This window comes from Pseudochaenichthys georgianus, chromosome 13 (assembly GCF_902827115.2).
Source record: "Pseudochaenichthys georgianus chromosome 13, fPseGeo1.2, whole genome shotgun sequence".
Classification (NCBI taxonomy): domain Eukaryota; kingdom Metazoa; phylum Chordata; class Actinopteri; order Perciformes; family Channichthyidae; genus Pseudochaenichthys; species Pseudochaenichthys georgianus.
The window spans coordinates 15,672,831-15,694,219 of NC_047515.1; the positions used below are offsets into that span (position 1 = coordinate 15,672,831).

The 21,389-nt window shown below is 39.5% G+C and overlaps 1 protein-coding gene across 1 annotated transcript in view; it reads right to left on the bottom strand.

Moving 5' to 3' along the window:
- gbe1b (glucan (1,4-alpha-), branching enzyme 1b) overlaps positions 1–16,926 on the bottom strand; it is a 94,267-nt gene extending 77,341 nt beyond the window's left edge. The window contains exons 1-5 of the mRNA XM_034096973.2: positions 16,624–16,926; positions 7,607–7,776; positions 5,147–5,262; positions 2,918–3,043; positions 1,542–1,677 (exon numbers count right to left, since the gene is read on the bottom strand). Coding sequence (XP_033952864.1) covers positions 1,542–1,677; positions 2,918–3,043; positions 5,147–5,262; positions 7,607–7,776; positions 16,624–16,721 — 646 coding nt within the window. The 5' untranslated portion in view covers positions 16,722–16,926. The remainder of the gene's footprint in view (positions 1–1,541; positions 1,678–2,917; positions 3,044–5,146; positions 5,263–7,606; positions 7,777–16,623) is intronic.
- Between the last annotated feature and the right edge of the window lie 4,463 nt (positions 16,927–21,389).

The following is a 21,389-nucleotide window of genomic DNA, read 5'->3' on the forward strand; positions in this document are numbered from 1 at the left end:
CTATTGTGCAGATTCGCTCAGCTGCTGCAGGTGGATTTTTCGACAGAATTTACTCTGGCAGTTCTCTTTCCCACAAAACAGGATGACACTGCCAAGGAAACAGCATTTATCAGATTGCTCCTGGTTTGCTATCTTTACTTTTTAATAATGTGTGTACAGCAGGCTGCTTTAAATGCTAAATAATGCCACATCTCATAAGAGCAAGATTGCAAACCAAAACAGGGATATTTTCCTTAAGGGTGAATTCACATTTAAATCTTGAGCTTTAAGGAAGTTGAGTAGGTATTAAGAAAATTGATCACACATCAATTGTTTTACTCCAAGTCAAGTTGAAGTACATTTATTGATTTAGAGTTAACTATTTTAATCTGCAGGATGCAATATGGAGCCTATCGTTGAACATGTAGCAAAGTATTTGTGTTCAGTCAAATCTTAAACATTCTGTCTTCAAATCAGTTTAAAAAAATGAATAGCAAGACAAGCTCACAATTATGTTAACATTTTAAGTATAATTATAGCAGCAGCACTCATGAAACTTTTTAACAATGTGTTTCCAATTCAAGCATAATTTCAATCCGTTTATTAATGCATGTTCTCTATATATTAGAATTTAACAAAGATGAGATAAATATTATCCTGAATAAATATGTAGGAAAATGTTTATTTAGTTGAGTTTATGTTCACAATCGCCTCATGATAGTTTTTTTTTCATCTGATAAAATTCAACTGAGTCAAAATGGCAACATTCAATACATAAAAAAACAGAATTTGACATTAAACTGAGAACAGCTGTAACTGTCAGTCATTGACATATTTAACAGATGTTACACCAAACAATAGGCTCAAAGTCAAGTCCAGACAGCCAACATCTCTGAAGGCTATACTGAACTAAAGCAGATAAAGAAAATATATATATATTAACAGACAAATTGATTGAAAAAAACAACAATTGTCATAATCCTTTTGTAGTCACATTTTCCAGCCCTAAGTACAAGTCTAAATGATGCTCTCTTCTCTTGGAAGATGGAAAGTAGACAGATTGTAAATAATAACTTTGGTTTGGTTCTTTAAAAAACATTGTCCAATCATCAGTGAGCCCTTCAGGTCATGCGAGTAAAAAGGATGTTGACTTGCTGTTGTGGCTTTGTGGGAATGTGACAGCTCTACCATACATACAACTACTGTACAGGAGAAACGGCTAAGGACCAGTGTTGACAAAGATGGCACAGGACACTGGTTATACAACAAATGGCTCTCAATCTCCTGGAATAGGATTTTTCAAACTACATTGCTGGCTCTGATTTAATGTGTACGGAGGACCTCACAAACATCACCTTTATGGTTCACTTACTCTTCGTACTTGACTTGAGAAGGTATAAAATGTTCTCAAGTTGAGTAAAAAGCAAAAGCTCTGGCTGACACTTATATGAAGGGGATCAGAGCAGGATGATGTTCTTGCAGTTTTTAAGGACTTGAGTAGCCAACTAAATAATAGGGAAGTCAAAGGGAAGAGAGTAATCTCAGGTGGTCTTATGTCTTACCGGCGTCTCTTATATGAGGCAGCACGTTGGTGGTGAAGTTGGTGTACGTGGCAACCTTTCGCTCGGGTGAAGCGATGCCCACGTGAGCCTCATAGATTCTCAGGCCCTTGGGCTTCTTTGGCCGAGGGTGGATTTGCTGGAGAGGGATTCAAAATCATGACAGCCATTTCCCTAAAAGTACCTTGAAATACAGTCCATGTTATGAGTAATCATGAGCAAAAAGGTCAAAGACACAGTGTGGGTTTTCTGGGTCTCATCCGGTCTCATCCCACCACAGAGGCTGGAAATGGTTGTGCACATGTTCAAATGTCTGATTTAGCCTGTCTCTGTTACACAATAGGAAAATGATTTGTTTTATACATAGACCAAATGTCCTGATGGCTACCCACCAGACCTTGTGAACAGGCTATTTGAAGTACATGATTGAGCCACTTGTAAATAAAAAGGGAATAAACACCCAGTAAGAGGGCTTCTCTAATTAAAATGGTGCCAAATAACAAGCGATAAAGAAAGTAAATAGCCTCTTATTATTTTGCTTGTCGACACTTGTGATGAGGGCATCTAGTAGCATTGAGTCACATTCAGACCCTCTCAGCATCAAGCAGCCCCATTAAAGTAATACTTTAACCACAAATAACCTTTCTCTATCAATTACTCACCCTTTGTTACCTAGAAAACTGGAAGAAAACGCTTTTCATGCACTTATCCGGAGAATGTTATGCACACTAAGCGGAGGAGTCTTGATGAATGGAAGTGAATAGGGTCTGCGTTTAACAGTAGCACATTAGTATCAAATCAACCCTTTTAGTATGATCCAATTGTGATTTATTCAGTATTATGGTCAATACTTTCAACCCATGTTTGCCAAAATCTTTTGCATACACAGGCATTCAGGTACACGTTTTCTTTAAGAAATCAGGGTATCAAAGGGTTAGTAAATAATAAACATATGGTCATTTTAGGGATGAAGTATTCCTTTAAGAAAAGGCAACAACAGTATATGATATACAATGCTGATTTTTAATGTTTAAAGTGTTTGTTCCACACTGTAAGAAATTAATTGATTGAACTTTGTTACCATCAAACCAAAAAAGTTTTGATGAGGTTTTTAATATGAAGCCTCAATGTTTTCACCCCCCACAAAATCTGCTCAAATTGTTGTCAATGTTGGCAGCTCAGAATGCTCCTACCAACAAAACATGAAAAATAAACCAATCGCTCTAAGATTGATTGCACAGCACTGGTGTTTTTCAAATTCAGAATATCCCCCAGGGGTTTGTATTTTTTTAGCTTGTTCTTTTCAGAATAAAACAAATTGAAATATGAATAGAAATTTAAAACGAAAAACATAAAAAAACATTCAAATCAAAACTCACAGTGTAGGGATTAGGTGGATCCCAGTGAACCCAGTCGTAGATGACAGATTTCTCATCTCTGGTCACATATTTAGCCCAGGGCGAGATGCGGTACAGACGTTCACCTTCCTCCGTGTGAACCACCACCTGGGGAAAGTAGACAAATGAGTGTTATGTTGTGGTAAGGGAACTTAAACAATGACAGAGAGAGGGGACACTTTACATAAGAGGAAGGTCACACACACACACACGTTGTCTAATAAGCAGAAAGGATAGGGTCCGCAATAAACATCATAAAGGATGGAGGACTAAATAAAAATAGCATTCAACTGAAAAAATATGATTGCAATAATGCAAAGAATGTATCATCATTGCAAACTAGTTTAAGAGGCCTAGCCACAAATCAACAGACGCTGCGATGTCTTCTGGGTCTCCTGTGTGTTTCAGTCCCTGGACATTTTCGATTTTAAAGTCAGCATTTATTTACATCTTCCAGCCATGAAATGCTTACATCATAAAACTGTGCTGCTCCTCCCCATCCATTACACAGAAAAGATGGTGCAGATCGCTCAACCAATAAACCAAACATCTTTCAAAAGTGCCAACATGAAAACCACCCGTCTTCCAGGAAGCTGCTCCCTGCTCTCAAAACTCAAACCTATGCTCCCATAGAGCACCGAAGACGTGATATGGTGTAGAGGACAAAAGGCTACATTCAATGGTAATTATGGATTGTTTTCTCTTTTTTTCCTGTTGGTTTCAACACTGTCGGGGAGCCAGGAAGCAATTTGAAAATCTAAATCATTATCCTTTGCCTCTCATCTATTATGTCTGCAATTTAGGATTGGAAGGGGTTCAAATAAGAATAGTTTGCACATCTAACTGAAAAGTTACTTTCCCTCCATCAGTCAAATAAGAAAGGAGAAAGCCAGCATGAGAGTTGGAAATACCCGGCTAGAAATCGACCCTGCAGTGTTACCCACAGTATGTGTTCGCTCCGTTTGGTCCCCTGCAGAAACAGGCATTAGAAGAACACAACTAATTCTGGCCATACCATTGTAAAGTAATGACCGCTCCAATGCCAGACCCCCCTCTGGGTTTTTTCCATTATGGTCAGGCCACCTGGGGTTTGGCTGCCTGGCTCCCCTTATGACATGCTTCAGAGTTTATAGGATTAAGAAAAGATAGTTGGATAAATGGACTGGCAAAAAGCCGGACAGAGTGGTGGTCCTTCAGACAAATTGACCAGCATTAGGAATATTAAAGACAAAAGAGACTGGTGCGCAAGCAAGGGGGGGTGCTTGAACAGGAACAGCCAAGCACTATGCGAGAAGTAAGGTGTGAATTAAAAAAAATAACAAAAGGGAGCGAATTGTTTAGATAACACCGCGGATCTCTAAAATCTTGCACGCTCTCAACAAAAGTAGCTCATTGTTAATACTGGACCCAGACAAATGCTTGTGTATGGAGATAAATTGGACCCTGAACAAAGGGGGATAGAAGGGCAAGCTGCTCTACATGAGAGTGATTGGAGCTAGGCTTGTGCTTCCACGAGGGAGTGCTGTGGAACTAATTCTAAAGTGGAGCTCACAGCAAGACAGCCATTCACAGGCAGCGGGGGTGCACAAGGAAAGGCCAGGTGCCAGCTTTTCCATCTGCTTCTTATCGTCCTCAGACTGACCTCCGCTGACAATGGGAGCCGGGCAGCCTGTCCAGGGCGCAGAGGAGCGCCAACGATGACCCGGTCCCAAGGAGACTGGTGCCACGGTGCCATCCATCCCACGCCTGGCAACGCATGTCAGGATTAATTCTCATGCACACCGTTTGCTTGGGAGACAATGCATAATGGGGAGGTGTATCTTTTGCATTTTACCCTGATGAATTATTACAAGAGCTAAAAACCAATCATGTACCCCCACAGCGGGGAGTGTTCTGCTCAGACCAACGTGGCACGATGTCCTGAGGGATACCTGCCGCAGACAGGAGATGAAATAACTGCCATATGTCGGGCTCTTCAGGTGTATCTCCCCTCCACTGTGCACCTTGTGTACATACAGTCTTCTCCCCTGTGCGCGCTGTAAGTATGACATGCTGTTGACGGCGACTTGCCAGGTTTTCACTTGGTCCATAAGACACCGTACATAACAGGGAATCTCCCTCGCACATTGCGATGACAATCCCTGTCGCACCACGGCAAGATGACACCCTCTGAGTGTGTGAAACTAGGCACAAAGATGTTCACTTCTCTACCTTGAGTTTGGAGTTGTGATCCACAGCTGGAGAGTTGTCATGCTTCGGAGGTAGAATCAGTTCCCACTTGCCAAATTCTTGCTTGGTGTAGGGATGGGCGAATTTCTCCCAGGCATCTGTAGGGGAACACAGCAAGGAATTAATCACAGTGAATGTATTGGTTTACAACTTTGTCAATTAGCTCTGAACTGAGCTCTAAGCTTTGGTATCCTTATAGGAAATAATCACAGATTTTTTTTTATAATTAGTTGTTTTTTTCTATCTTGTTTATTACCTTGCGAGTCATGAGGTCTTGACCCCAGGATGAACACAACAATTTCTTGTCTCCGTTTTATACTGCTAATTTGCTTATAAGCCTGGCATACTTTTTTATATAAAAACAACAGCTGTGCTGTGGGCAACATACAAGACTTTGGCATCAAAAGCATTTTTATTTTTAAGTCTGTAGTCTGAATAGTGTTGACCAATAACAATTGAGCATATTTTGGTTGCATGTCGTACGACTTAGCTTTTTGGGTCAACAGTTCTAGTCACCACAGTGGCTCTATTTCAATATTCTCCTGTGGGCCTCTTTTTTTTCTGACCTCTACACTCCGTCTTTACACAATGTCTCCCTCTCTCTCTCTCTCTCTCTCTCTCACATGTTGTTTTTGTAGTTTTGCAACAGCAAGTAAAGCACCAGGCTCACTCATCTAAAATTCAAACTTAGCTGTTCATTGAATTGTATCTCTGAGGGAATAAACGAATGGTTTGCATTCATAACCTGCTGATACTGCATTACCAATTTTGATTAACTGACAGGAATATATCAGACATTAAAGCAGACGGCTTAGCATTACAATTTAGGATGTCGTTTTTTTTCTGCCAGCCATATCTGTTTGCTATTCATGAGCAAAAACAACAGCAGGACAGAAAATGAATCACAGGAGATGCTCCAGGAGTGACCGGGCACAACACCAACACTTTTTACAGGCAGGCCAAGTCATATTTCTTCACAATTTATTTATCTCCCTTTGCTTAAACAGTGCATTACGCATCCAACTTTCACCGTATTCATGAATAGGGCTGCTGGGCTGTTTCCACATTTACTATGAAATTGAAATCAAATAATATGACTGAGCCGTGTCAAAATGTAATCTCTCGCAGAATTGAATGTTGGAATTGAGCTGCTGCCCAAGGTCCTCGGAAAATAATTAAAAAGGGAAAAGGAACAGGAGAAATATGGAAAGAGGGAATGGCAGCAACAGAACTAACTAGCACAAAAAATGTGTAGGGACAATAAACAAATTGACAAATCTCCAGTTTGCACACAGTATCAATCTGAAGGTATTAGAATTTGCTTTCCTTTATCATCACCTGCAGGGCGCCAGTTCAGAAGGGATGTGGCACAGAGGCAAGTGTGTGTGCACTGCTGTGGCATGGCCAATGGAATCTGAGTTATGTGCACAGCTCTGAATTATTTCACCAGCCTTTTGTTGTTCTTTTTTTCTATTTGTTTTGTTATTGTTGTTTGTCTGTTGAGGGTAAAATATTACTAGTGGCATGTGTAATAGATGCATTAATATATTTGATAAAGGAAATAAATGACACTGAGGGCTTGTATTACCTGGTACAGTATGTATATTTGATATGTGAGGGCAGGTCTCATTTAATCTTGGTAATGACGACAAAAATAAATGATCTTGCTGCATTTTCACCACCGATATTAACTGGAAATAACACTCAAAAGACTATTAACCTGAAATTACTTTCAAAGTCGGGGCCGAAGGGAATAAAGATTTCAGTGCAAACACAGAGGTTGCACTCTCTCAATAACTTTGCAGGCGATGATGAAATAACCAGCTACTAAAATATTAACAAACACATTCAAAAAGAACGCCCTTCAGTATGCAAGTTTATCCTTAGTAATCAATATTTTCCACATTTTCTACTCCCAGGTTGGTTCATCAAAAGGGCTGATAGCCTTGCACCAGGGTTCTCTACGCCGTTTCTTAAGCCGTTTCTTAATTTTTTGCCCCTTTGTGTTCAAGAGTTCAGAAATTTCACATTTCTTATTTAGTGCACTGTGAAGATACGCAACATGTTCGCAAGGAAATGTCTTTGTCCATTTTGGTCCCAACAGCGTACGTAGCTCTATATTAAAGTGTCATTTCCTTTTTAGTTATCCGATTCAACTCTGCAATTTGTTTGCTATTATGCAAGAAGGCATATTTATGATCTATTAGCTTGCTGCATGCTTGTTTTAAAAACACTTGCTGTGCCAAAAACAAATTTCTTCAAGAAAAATAATCACTATTTTCTAAAATATTACCTGAAAAAAATATCCGTGGGAGGTTTAAGCTTTAGTTTTAGGGTGTTATCAACAACACCTTTCGAAGGAAGTGTAACTTTAACCAAAGAAAATGCATCCGACTGCCGACATGTTGTTCAGGAGCCGACAGCTCTTCTCAGGATACTCACTGAAGTCGCCGGTTAGGAAAAGGGCCTCTGCAGCCGGAGCCCACTCCCTAAAATGCAGGCTGTTGTCTGGCTGCCGCTGCACACCGAAGGTCTTGTAGCTTTGTGTGAACTGGTCATAGCCTCCTTCTGTCTCCTCCAGCTTGGAAAGCTGCTTCTGAAGCTGCTCATACCTTCAAACCACAGGGAAAACACACACATTATGAGTTAAATGGAAACGCCACAGGTGAATACACAATCTGTACAATGAAGTCTAATTGATTTAAGTAATTGGCGTTTTGATGACCCCCTGAAGAACCTATATTGCATTTAGGTCTGTCTGTTACACATGGGGGGGGGGGGTTGATTTAATACGCAGCTTTCTTTCCAAACTGTATATATATCAGGCCAGTGAGTTCAGGATTTGATTTAGTTCTTATAAGAAAAAGATGATATGATATTGTGAACTATTATAAAGTATAATAGCTCACATCGACACATATGGTACGCCAATCGCGTTTGCCTCTTAATAATTGTTAATCTCACACACACACACACACACACACACACACACACACACACACACACACACACACACACACACACACACACACACACACACACACACACACACACACACACACACACACACACACACACACACACACACACACACACACACACACACACACACACACACACACACACACACACACACACACACACACACACACACACACACACACACACACACACACACACACACACACACACACACACACACACACACACACACACCACTCATTAACAGCTATTCATATCAATGCAGTTCGATAACACTACCATGTCATCCCAACACAATCAGAAATCTAGTGTGATTCATTATTTCCACTCATTTCTGTGTCATTAACTGTGTTAAATTGAAGGGCTTGCCCATTTTTTTTTTAAATAGTTATGACATTTTACAGTAGAGTTTTCTTTTAAGGCAATAACTAATAATCAATAAAAGTGATTTATCTTCAATAATGATGATTGGAGCAGGCTTTCTAAACTGAATGGATACATATTACTATAAATAAGCAAGTTTCTGATAAATGTAGTATTTGTGTCTCATAATAAAAATAAGTCACAAAGATTTTGAAACAAATTCAACTGTATTTGTTTTCTTTTTGTCCGTGTTGGAAAATGGTTCTTAGTTTGCACACATTTAAAACGTTTCCAGAACTTTGATGCACATTCGGTGCAGCAGTGTTTGGTAATGTGTCCACACTAACGTTATCTCTAGGAGGTCCTTCCTCGGGATGCAAACCTGCCTCCTTCCCTCAAGAATGTGTGGCTACAGGCCTATCCTGAGAGATAAACCTCTGTCTGTTACCTTCAACTGAGAAGGATAGACTAACTACTTTGCAATTTATCTCACTTAAGTTCCTGCAGCCAGCTGGTGTCCATATCAGATTCCCCCAGGTACAGAAAGCCTCTTTCTGCCAGCTGAGTTAAGTGCACTCTCTCCCCTATAGCCCTGAAGCCAAGCTCAGACTGGCCTGTGAATGCCCTGTGGCTGGTGATGATGGGCTGAAGTAACAGCGCCATTTCTCAGCAGCTGCTCCCTGTGTCGAGCATAGTGGATACAGACAGAACTTGCCAAATGTAAACCTTTAAAGTCCAACCAATGGTGCCACATGCTTCCTTTGCCACCATTTCAAGAATATGCTGAAAGGAAGGACAGTGGGAGGATGCGCATAAGGGCAAAACACCGCTGCCACAATATGAATAGGCATGAAAGTCATGCCTATGATTATAACAAGTGAGTTCCAGAAGGTTGGACCATTGGGAATAGTGAGACAAATCCTGTAAAGCTGCAGCAAGCAGGCAGGATGAGATCACACATCAATTGTGCCAAAAAGAAATATCATCATTGTGATGACAATGTTAATTGAAAAGGAAGTATCAGTAGGAAACTGCACTTTAAAAAGCAACTATTATTGCCTTTTGTGTTCATTTTTTATTTCTTCAATGAAAGAATATTTTAACAACAGCAATAGGATGTATTTAAGAGTGCAGCAGAAAGGTAGAACATAATATACTTAAATATCTGTTTCTTTATCTCAAAAATACCTGTTGCAATACCTTTTGCTTTTTTTCCTAATTTAGCGCAGCCCAGAAGCTATTCATTTCAGGAGGGGTGACTTGACCAGTTAAAGCACATTATAGTCTAAACTGTGATTTATTTTCTAATTATTGATGATCGGACAGAATCTGTCTTCAAGTACACTTTCCTGTGCCTATATTTGGATTTTTTTTTATTATGATGAAGTTGTCACTTATTTCTTTCCTCCATGCCTGCACTCTCAGTTTACAGTTTTCAACAATATCAAGCGTGGCACTGCACATGGTATCCATAGGCAACCTTTGGCTGTAAAACACTCTCCCATCAAGCTGCAGAGAGCAGAGTCTCAGAGTGTGACCATTTCATCACATATGGCAGGCCTTTTTTCTCAAGCACTGGCTCTGAATACCTAATAGAAGCAGGACAATGTTAGAATAGAATAGCAGAACAGGAACTCAATACAAACCTGTTCTCTTCAGTTAGAGAAGAATAGAAGGCAACATGCACACCACAACAAAAATGTTCTCACTAAAAGTTGTGTTTTTGTCCGACTGACTCCAATTTGCTTTCTGTCAACTCCTGAAGAAAAAATATTTGCACTTTAGCAAAATGAGTCACTCTGTTAACCGGCTTGTTGCTACTGTGTCTGTCTGTCGTTTGGAGCTGGGTCAGAAGCCTAAAGTCGGTTCATCAGAGTTTTTTTGTTGAAAATAGCTGCCTGCTGTGGCTATAAACAACTCTGCAGAAAAACGTTACTCGAAGAATACTATACTGTAAAACCAAACAATCTCTAACATTCCTTAGATCTGAAAGGAACATCACTACAAGCTACTCCAAATGTTCATAATGGCAGATGTATGAAATACACAAACGTATAAGATCATGACCCAATGTTTAAAAAGAATGATCTTATCCCCACTTATTTATGGAACAAAGCAATTATTTCAGTTTCACTAAAAACACTGCTGCTCATCGTCAGGGAATGCACGACTAGAGACACAAACAATCCATGTAGCCAAAAATTACAATATAGTCTCGTCCTGTTCCCTTTTCAGTGGTAATAGAGCGGCAGGAGATTATAGATGTGACTCACAGATAACAGTCCTGGCTCTCTTATCTCAGGTTTGGAAAACTGTTCATTATCAATGAAGATAGAAAAATATCATGTGACAGAAATAAGATATTACCCTTACAGATATTATTAGAAACAGATCAATTGTGTGACATAACATCTAGAAACATTTCTGCTTCTTCTCAAACTATCAAGGTAGCCCAATATTCCTTGTAACTTGAAGACAGTTCATGTTTATAATACACCATTGTTTTACTTCTGTTTGTTCCATACACATAAGATAAGGAGAAGTGACTGAAAGTGGGACTTGTGGAGAAAGCTCAGGTGACACTATTGAGAAAGCTATTTAGTTAGCAAAAGCTCTCCTGAAAAATCAAAGCTTGGGAGGGATGGTTAGTAAAGGTCTCATTGATGATGAGAAAGCTGGAGCTCAGGAGGGGGCTCAAGATAGCAACCCCGCTGGGGGACACCCTTTGGAATAAGAGAAATATGGCTCAGTAACAGCTGGAGTTCTAACTTCAGTTCTGAAGCACGGTGAAGAACAGAAGAAGATCCGACAAACAAACTCTGCAGGAGACAGAACTGGAGAGAGAAAGGAGGATCAACATGACGTCCAAGTTCTTTCCATGCCTGGACCTGGCAGTAGAAAACCAGAAGTACTTTCCATCCCTAACCTTCAGTGGCAGTAGGATCTGTGTTTTCATCCAAGATCTTTTGTAGATTACATGTAGTGTTCGTTGAGAAGTTTTTCTTTCCCATGATTCTTACAAAACATGGGCTGGGTTGAGCATCTTCATTCAATGGATGTCTTTAAAATTGGATAAAAAACATTCTTGACTTAATAGCCTACAGTCAGACTCATTTGTCTTAAAGTGCACCTATCGTGCTATTTTAAAAAGGGATATATTATGGGTCTCAGGTATATAAAAATATATAAAAACATGTCTATGATGTGTTTTGCTCAAAATACAAACAGATCATGCATTGTAGACATCCCTCGTATCCCTCTATTCCAGCCCTGTTAGAGAAACGCAGACTTTGGGTCCTTAGCTTGAACAAAAGAAAGAAAAGGAGTCGGAGCTAATGCCTGATCAGAATTCTACCAGAGATAAAGTTAAATTCTGCTGTGATAAAATGCCATCCTGTTCCAAACCACATCAAGGATTATTTCTGAAACAGTATGGAGCTCAAATGCTTTTTCTTGCGGGTTTATCACAAGGTGAGTTCCTTTTTTTAATTTCCTGCTGTGCTCTCCAGTACAGGTTAGCTCTGAGTGTTAGCGAGGTTTGCTAATGTAAACAAAGACGAGATTACGTCCAAAACACGTCAGGCATTGTTTCTGATAGCAACTTTCTGTGGGTCCACCATCCGAAATTACGTCATATCGGCAGCAAATCTGAATCCGTTCGTTGTACCCCCGTTTTTTTAAGATTTGGGTACGGAGGAAAAGAGAAAGCGTTTTATTTTCTGACGCTGCGTGAGTTCCCCGACGCACCGGGGACACATATTTACGTATAAAGACATCAAATAGTGCATTTTACATGATAGGTCCCCTTTAAATCAAATAATGCCTGCATATCATTTCCTACATTGTTCCTGAAAAGTGCAACGGCTGATGTATGGAGGGAAACTATGAAACTGTGGTGATTAGGAGCAAATAAATATAAGGTGTTGCTGCACTACAGAATATAAGCATGTTACATTTCTAAGCTAATACAATACATAATCGAGCACAATGAGGCAAAACTCCAACTCGGATTTTTCATCCACTGTAAAACTATGTCCGAAGAAACTTTTGATTTGCATGGAATTCCTCAGGTCAACACAAGTTCGCGGAATATAGACTGGTCAGTTTCAGCCAATTCATTGAGATGCCACTCAAACTTCAGCCAAAAAGGGATGTTTTTCTTCCTTTTTCACAAAGTTCATCTTATATTCAACAGATGTGAAAGGAAACATTTTGTTTTCTTTTACATAGCTTAGTTATATAACATTTGGTTATGGTTTACAACTGGTAATGAGAGGAGATAGATATCAAAAGTGAGTCCAATAGAACTTTCAAGGTCACTGTACATTTTGCAAACTAGATGAGAAACACTTGTATGGAAATGTTGGGACCTCATTAATCAAATGGATGGATTTGAATTAGAACAGGCGGATAAATCAGAGAATATTTGTGTCTGTCCATGTTTATATCTTTCAACTTTAACTCTTCTACAGCATGTTTGAATGTTAACAGCAAGTTAATTGTAACTTTAAATTGGTTTCGATAAATGTATTGTTCAGTGTTGGGTTGTAATTGGCTCCACCTTGTCCTGTCACCTCGAGTTCCAAAAAGGTTTGACAGCCAAAAACGCCAAACCTGAGTCAAATAAATGACGTCAAGTTCACCAATATATGTGTATATAAAATGTGAATATTAAAAATATCAAATGTGTTAAGGCTATATGAAATGTGAATATTAAAAATAGTGCTGATATTTCTCTTTAATTTTGTTTTATATACCCACTATTTAAAATTCCTCCCACATAGCATCTGAACTTTGTAACCTGTTTCTACACTAAGTGTTAGACAATCGGGCATCTATATTTAGAGTAGGGTTCAGGTCTGTTGCTTTGTGTGCGACTGAGGGTGACAGCTGAAGCACAGAGGTGCCAGCACACTGTACGACAAAGTTTCTCTCTCTCAGTTCTCAGCTTGCCAAAAGGGTTTCTGGATGACCTAGCAACAAGGTGACTTTCAATTAATGCCATTAATGTCCTTCATTAATGATGCTAACGAGGGTACTAAACATTGAGGTTAAAAGATGAAAAGCTAAAATTCCCTGCTAACCTTCAATATTTGTTGACCCTCAAGCAAGGTGAATCATACGGCCAAGGCTACCATAAAAGCAGGTTCCTCCTATGAAGGAAATGTAACATACTTCTTCCACTTATCTTGAATTCCTGTATTTTAGCTTGTTACTCGTCAGAGCATGTATGGGCAGTCATAATTTCCAAGTCAGTAATCAGTTTTGCTTAAAATATATTGCATCACCTTCATGACTCATTGACTTATTGCTGTAAGTTTACTTTGAAATGACATACTCAAATCTTTGCTAAGAAAACTATATTTGCAGTAATAAGGGGCAGTCTCAACTCTCGCTTTTTTCATGTGGTCCAATTCAGGAGATACACGGTGCCATAAACTGCAAAATCCTAGCAGCACTTCCTGCCGTTTGCGCAACAGGAAGGGTAAATAATGAAGCATGTCAACAGAGCACGGCTCACTGGGGCTGTAACCTGCGTTCAGCGAAAAAGGGTTGTTTTCCATTTCAATCTGAAACTACCATCCTGATTAAATCAAATAAGGGCTGTCTACAATCATGCACTAATTTATTAAAATGGGAGGCTTTCAACATATGCTGGAATCATTTCAACAGTCCGTCCATACCGGCTATATATGGTCCGAACCAAAGTTCAACAAACCTGAGATGCGGGCAGCCTTGAGCAATGACATGGCGGTTAAACCTAAATAATCTTTATTTTTGGTCAGAGGTCTCTTTCTGATAGGCCAGCTGAATTCTTAACACTGTGCAGCTCGGCGAGGGGACTCAGCGTGGCACCTTAGCCTGAGAAAGCTCACGATTACCATGCCTGTGTTGGTGGTGTGGTGTTTGGGCTCAGGGCCTGAGGACACTGGGGGCTTATCAAGAATTAACCTTCACACATCAGTGCTCCTATATGCAATATCATGTATGTGCAACTTTCATCAGCGTGACAGGTGTTTGAGACACGTCTGAGGCTCTGTGAAGCCCAGCGATCCCAAGCTGTGTCTGAGTTGGAACTGACACGCTAATCTCTCTGGAAGACTAGAGCCCTGCTCACATGCTTCAAATAATAATAATAATATATTAATTTTATATAGCGCTTTTCTGAACCCAAAGACGCTTGAATAATAAATACATTTATAAAATACACTTACCTTCAACATTAGAGATAAGATCTGACATGGAACGATATGGCCCCTGGGCAGAGCTTTTTTAGGCCTTGATTTGGAGGCTGCTCAACAGTGAACAGATACTGTAAAAAACTCTAGCAATGTGGGCTGTAGATCATTATAACTATCGGTTTGCTTCCCTTTTTTTTGTTTAATGTGATATAAAACTGAAAAAAAATGAAAATCGAATAATCATTGGAGCTTTTTTTTTAAGGGCACCCCTTGACTTTGTATCAGGTTAAAACAAGTTAAAACAACAATTTACAAAAATGAAAAAGACCAAAGAGATAGTATCAATAAAAAAACTGCACAATCTATTGACTTGGAGTGTTTATTTACTTTTGGTGATTAGACCAGGTCAATACAGTTAAGGACATGTGTCAGGTATTTGTAGGTCTCTGTAAGGTGCTGCACTGATTTAAGCATATTTGGATTTCAAATGTGTTTCAATGTTCATAATAAGTAGGCAAACTTTCCATACCTAGTTTCTTGTTAATATTCCCTGTATTCATTTGAATACCTTTGTTCTACAGAAAATTAAAGGACTTGAGAAAATCATGTTCACATTTGGTTTCTATTCAAATATGTGGGTAATGGTGGTGAGCCACAATATCTCTCTACTGCTTACATATTTAACAAATCATGTTACAAACAGGGTTACAAAGAAAAATCTTAAACATGTATAGGACAACTTAATATAAAGGGAATACACTTATATAGGCTCTAACATAAGTCACTTTACGATACAAGAAGTGTTTTGATCACAATGGTTATCCTCTCAAGTAGGAGTGTTGTTCATTCAGGCACTGTGCGGCTCCCACTGACAATAATAAGAGGGCTGTTATATTATTTATCAGAACTTCCCGCTTTGGTTTGTGCATTACTGGCATAAACACTTCACTCAATTAGGAAGATGCATCACGGAAACTTCTGGTCTGGTCACAAAATCTTGGAGCCTACTTCTGCATGTAGTTTGATACCATCAACCATCATTCTTTGGCAACTGCAGATAAAGTGATTGCAATTTGTGCTGGACATAATCCCAGATTAATAATACCCTAGCCCCATACAAACAGATAAAATCGGCTACTTAATACTTCCACCCTAAGAATGAATTTGTTTGGAAGCCAAATAAAGGCTGAAGGGGGAAATCATACAGCATATGAGTGCTGCATAAAGTCAAGTATTGTCTAAGGTTATTTGTGTTGCATTGCCTTTCACACAAAACAAACCAATCACTGTCCGAGTTGGAAACGTCCAATGTTGGATTCAAATCCAATTTTGAAACATATTTTAGTATAACTGATGACACGATAACAACCAGGCACAACGGAAAACTCATAATGAAGACCAGAAGGCAAAAGGCTGTTGATGCTGGACCACCGCAGTGCACAGGCTCCAGCATCCCAAAATACAACAGGCGTGGATCAGACAGCGTTTCAGCCCAAAGCAGCACCTCGCGACGCACTGTACACGTCATCTGACTGCGAAACACATGGCCTACTCCTGAACTGTCAAACGCAGGAAGTTGAGACCACACGATTTGACTCTTCAGCAACTTGTAACATAAAATGGTAGCGGTTCATTAATGTTGCATAAACTGAACCTCCGCCCAACACTTGTTATGCAGAAGGCAGGAAACAGGGAGGCAGTGCATGAGAGGGGAAACGCAGCTTCAAATGCGACCTGTCCTCATACAATGTCAAACCTGAATCCAGAGGGCGGTTGTCTGTTGTGTTGCAAAAAACATCGCTTTGTATCTGTTAGTTGTGTGTTTTTAGTTAAAGACACGAGTGCTAGCATAAACATTTCTTCTAATAGCTTTAGCAGGGACTGATTTGGGGACAAGCCGTGCAGAAAAGCGCCGTTTAAGCCGTGTTTTACCTCCTCTTGAAGTCCTTCTCGAACGGTTTTAGATAGGGATCCATTTGGACTAGGTTGCTGAACTCAGGAATTGCAACATTATCCTCTAGTTCTGCCATCGTTCCTCCAGACCAAACCAATCGAGCACCGACTGCTGCTGGCTCTGGCGCACTGTGTCAAGAACAGAGGACACTGGAGCTCGGTGCGACCTTTTATTGTCCGGAGAAAACAACTGTGTCAAGCCCGTCCCATCATAACATGCTTTGTTTCCAGTGTGTCAGGGATAATAAAAAGAGTCGGGCATTGCTGTGATACAGTGTAACTTTAAGATGACAGCAGAGAAGCATCTGGCGCGTCAGAGGAAGATGACTTGGATTTGGATGAAGATGTGCCGATTTCCAAAACTCTGCTGCCAGGATTTAAATTCGGACATGACACCGATCTTAGATTACTTACAATGACATCCTCAAATCAAGTTATTTTTCAGATCTCCCTTCCTGCACCGTGAGATCCTCGAATAGTGTTAATTATTATTAATATATTAATGGATTTTCAATAATAGGTGAATTATTAGATAGCTTACACTCATTATTGCTCATTTCATTACATTTAGAACACCGTTAGCGTTAGGTAGTTAATACTTGCCAGAGGGGTTACTATAGTGTCATTTTATCTTAAACTGTACATAAAATATAATAATAATAATAATGTAATTGTTTATCATATGAAGTATTTACCTGAATCAATAAAGTAATTATGAACTAAATAAATAAATGTAAGATCAAAACTGTCTTTGATCGACAGGTCCATGACCTACAGTAACCTGAGACTCACTGGCTAAAATGTTGTGAACTATAAATACTCACAGTCCCATGATGATAAATTATGATGATGTTAAATGTACTGCAACTTCACTCTCCTAAGGGGATAACCCTTTTTGATTAGAATGACCACTTAGCTGTTCATCTTGTGCTTCTCACAGGACCTTTTCATCCCATCTGTTAAGGCTCTAACAAATTAATTTCAATTAATTATTCATTCAGTGTCAGTTTAATATTAAACACATGGCTTACTACAAAACTAGTCTCAGTGTTATATTTAAAAACCTTTTATAGGATAGACGAATGTAAATAAATGATTGAAAAAATGACTTGAATGTGCAATAGAGAATTGTTATCAGAACAAACTGCATTGATTTATGTATCTTTTTATTCAGTAAAAAAAGAACTTTGGTAATACATGAGGGGAAACAGACGTCATGAAGCAAGACCCCATTGATTCGAGCAAAGTTTAATGCAGACAAAGTTTGTTTAATGTCAAGGCCTGCTGTCTGTTACACAACTGGATGAAGCTGCCTTTATCACTGAAGCAGACTGTGTGTGTGTGTGTGTGTGTGTGTGTGTGTGTGTGTGTGTGTGTGTGTGTGTGTGTGTGTGTGTGTGTGTGTGTGTGTGTGTGTGTGTGTGTGTGTGTGTGTGTGTGTGTGTGTGTGTGTGTGTGTGTGTGTGTGTGTGTGTGTGTGTGTGTGTGTGTGTGTGTGTGTGCGTGCGCGTGTGTGTGTGTACGTGACAGACTTCGTTCCTTTCAATATGCACGTCTGTCTAAAATGCAATGCTTTGATCTTATTATCTTCTTCACCGCAGTGGCAGAAAGAAACTAACTTTCCTTCTTCTTTTTTAAAGTTTTTATTGGTGACAAACACAAACCCTCAATAAACAAAGAGCCCTTTTTACAAGTACGTTTTTTTTACATTTTCTTTTTCCCACCCACCCTTCTGGCAGAACTAACTAAATGACTTGGAGAAGGATAACCTTGCTTACATTTAGAATGAATCCCTCCTGGTAAAGGCTGATAAATATTCATGCTGACTGAAGGAAGTGTGCGGCTCTTGAAAGGGTTGTCCTTGTCAACAAATAAAACTGTCCCAGACAAAGGTCACAAAGAGATTGTCATTCTAAAGAGCCATCTGTTGGTAATAGATGAAACAAGTGTGTTACCAGAAGGTTATGTCAATAAATGCTGTCTGTGATTCACAGCTAAATAACAAAAGGGGTGTGTGGAAAGACAATGCCCAATGATAAATGCTGACAAAATACATTTCATTTTATGTAATGACTGTTATTAATCTAATGAGCTGAAGGAAGTAGTTTGTTGTGTTTATCTCTTAGCAATAAGGAAAAATGAGCAGCAACTACAATTTATATTACCCAGTCAATCTGTTTGATTCAGTTAAACCATCTCCTCAGCTATAATGCATGACATTCAGCAGTATTATAGATATTTGTTTACATGCCAGAGGTCAAAGACAGACCATTAAATCACACCGCTTGTCTTTGATCACAGTCGAGTTCATATATATTCGCTTTACAGTTGTTGTAGATTATCAATCAGTCCCTAAAAGTTAAGATCCCTCTGAAATTACTCAAGGGCTAACATATATTAGACTCAAAAATGTACACAAGGCAGTTCAGCTGTCAATTAGTTCATTAAGGGCTCATTCACACTTCCCTGATGGTACATATGAGTGACTGCATAATAGTTAACTCAACTATAGGCTAACAGTTTTAGTTAAGTTGCCTACACCATTCTCAATGTAATTAACAGGCAACGCTTCATGATATATCACAAAAACATACACAGATACAAAGATGGATAATATAATATTGAAGGCAACATTGCTATAAAAGAGGTCAGGCAATATGATCTTTATGTTGTCAGAAAATATATATATGTATATATATATACATATATATATGTGTAAAAAGATATATTTACACTGTCAACTGTGTGACGACCCCTCCCCCCTTCTGCCTGGCTGTGCTCCCTGCCTTGCTGTCCTCTGGCAGGTACTGGGAGTGTCGTCCTGTTTGTGCCCGCCCATCTAGAGGCGGAGCCACAAGAAGGTATAAAGGTTGCCCAGCTGCAAGGATCACTCTCTGATTCAGATCCTGTCATGCTGCAGCAACCGCAGCCTACAGCCTGTGCTAGGTTTGATGCACCCTCCAACATGCTACAACTAGTGATGGCGAGATGAAGCCTTATGAAGCTTTGAAGCTTTCCAGCCAATTGGTTCGCAAAAGGGTTCATCTCATGAGGCTTCATCATGGGCTTCATTTGAACACAAACCCCCCTGTTGGTCAAAGTGTGTAAAACAGGCCGATTAGACATCTCAACAGTGTGCTCTATCTCATACCGAGTTGCCAATGAGTAAAGCCTTAGAATAACTCTAAACAACGAACATTAAATCATATTTTCATGTTAACAATATTGTATTTATTACAGTTTAATGATTGTGATTGAAAAGCCTAAGGAGGCTGGTAAACATTGCAAAGAGGGATTTATATTCCTTAACAATATTCGTAAACTTAACCATGTTGTAGCCTGAGAAAGGCTAAACCATATCAAAGAATACATTTATTAACTACATTATCTCATTTAGCTGTAGCTTTTATAAACAACAAAAAAGACGGATTGTTCAGTCGTTGAACCAGGGACCCTGCGGTCATGAGTCAACTGCTTTCCAGCTGAGCCACAGCACACACACTAAAGCTCCCTGAAAACACTGCAACATATGTATTCCTGTATTTATTGATGTTTTTATTCCTACATTTATTTATGCTTGTATCTATTTATAGCCTACTTATGACATGTTCCGACCTCTATATGAGTGAGGGTCTGAGCTCTCTTGATTCCATCGTGTCACCGGGCCCGGGTAGAGGAGGGGTAATATGGTTCTTATTATACATCCATGGGTATTATGAGCGTTGTGGTTCAACGGTTCAACCGATCTGAATCGCTTCCTGAAGCAGTCACGTGGTATCGACAGGCAGCGAGGCTTCGTTTGTCATCGGTGACGTCACTGGCCCAAAACGATACAAGCCTCGGTACGTGCTTCACAAAAAGCTTCGGGGATTACTCGACACACGCTCCGAAGCCTCGGCGCAATACATAACATCACTAGCTACAACACCCTTCCACACACTCACACACTACTGACAGTCTGATTCTTACATACATTATTCATCAGAGGTGTTCTTCTATAACCTGTTAAATAAACATATATTTGCCATTTACTCTGTGTGGCCTCCCTGTTTTTAGTGATGGCGAGATGAAGCCTTATGAAGCTTTGAAGCTTTCCAGCCAATTGGTTCGCAAAAGGGTTCATCTCATGAGGCTTCATCATGGGCTTCATTTGAACACAAATCCCCTGCTGGTCAAAGTGTGTAAAACAGGCCGATTAGACATCTCAACAGTGTGCTCTATCTCATACCGAGTTCTCATTGAGTAAAGCCTTAGAATCACTCTAAACAACGAACATTAAATCATATTTTCATGTTAACAATATTGTATTTATTACAGTTTAATGATTGTGATTGAAAATCCTAAGGAGGCTGCTAAACATTGCAAAGAGGGATTTGTATTCCTTAATAATATTCATAAACTTGTTGTAGCCTGAGAAAGGCTAAACCATATCAAAGAATACATTTATTAACTACATTATCTCATTTAGCTGTAGCTTTTATAAACAACAAAAAATACGTATTGTTCAGTCATTGAACCAGGGACCCTGCGGTCGTGAGTCAACTGCTTTCCAGCTGAGCCACAGCACACACGCTGAATCTCCTTGAAAACACTGGAACATATTTATTCCTGTATTTATTGATGTTTTTATTCCTACATTTATTTATGCTGGTATCTGGTAATACTTATGACATGTTCCGACCTCTATAAGTGAGGGTCTGAGCTCTCTTGATTCCATCGTGTCACCGGGCCCGGGTACAGGAGGG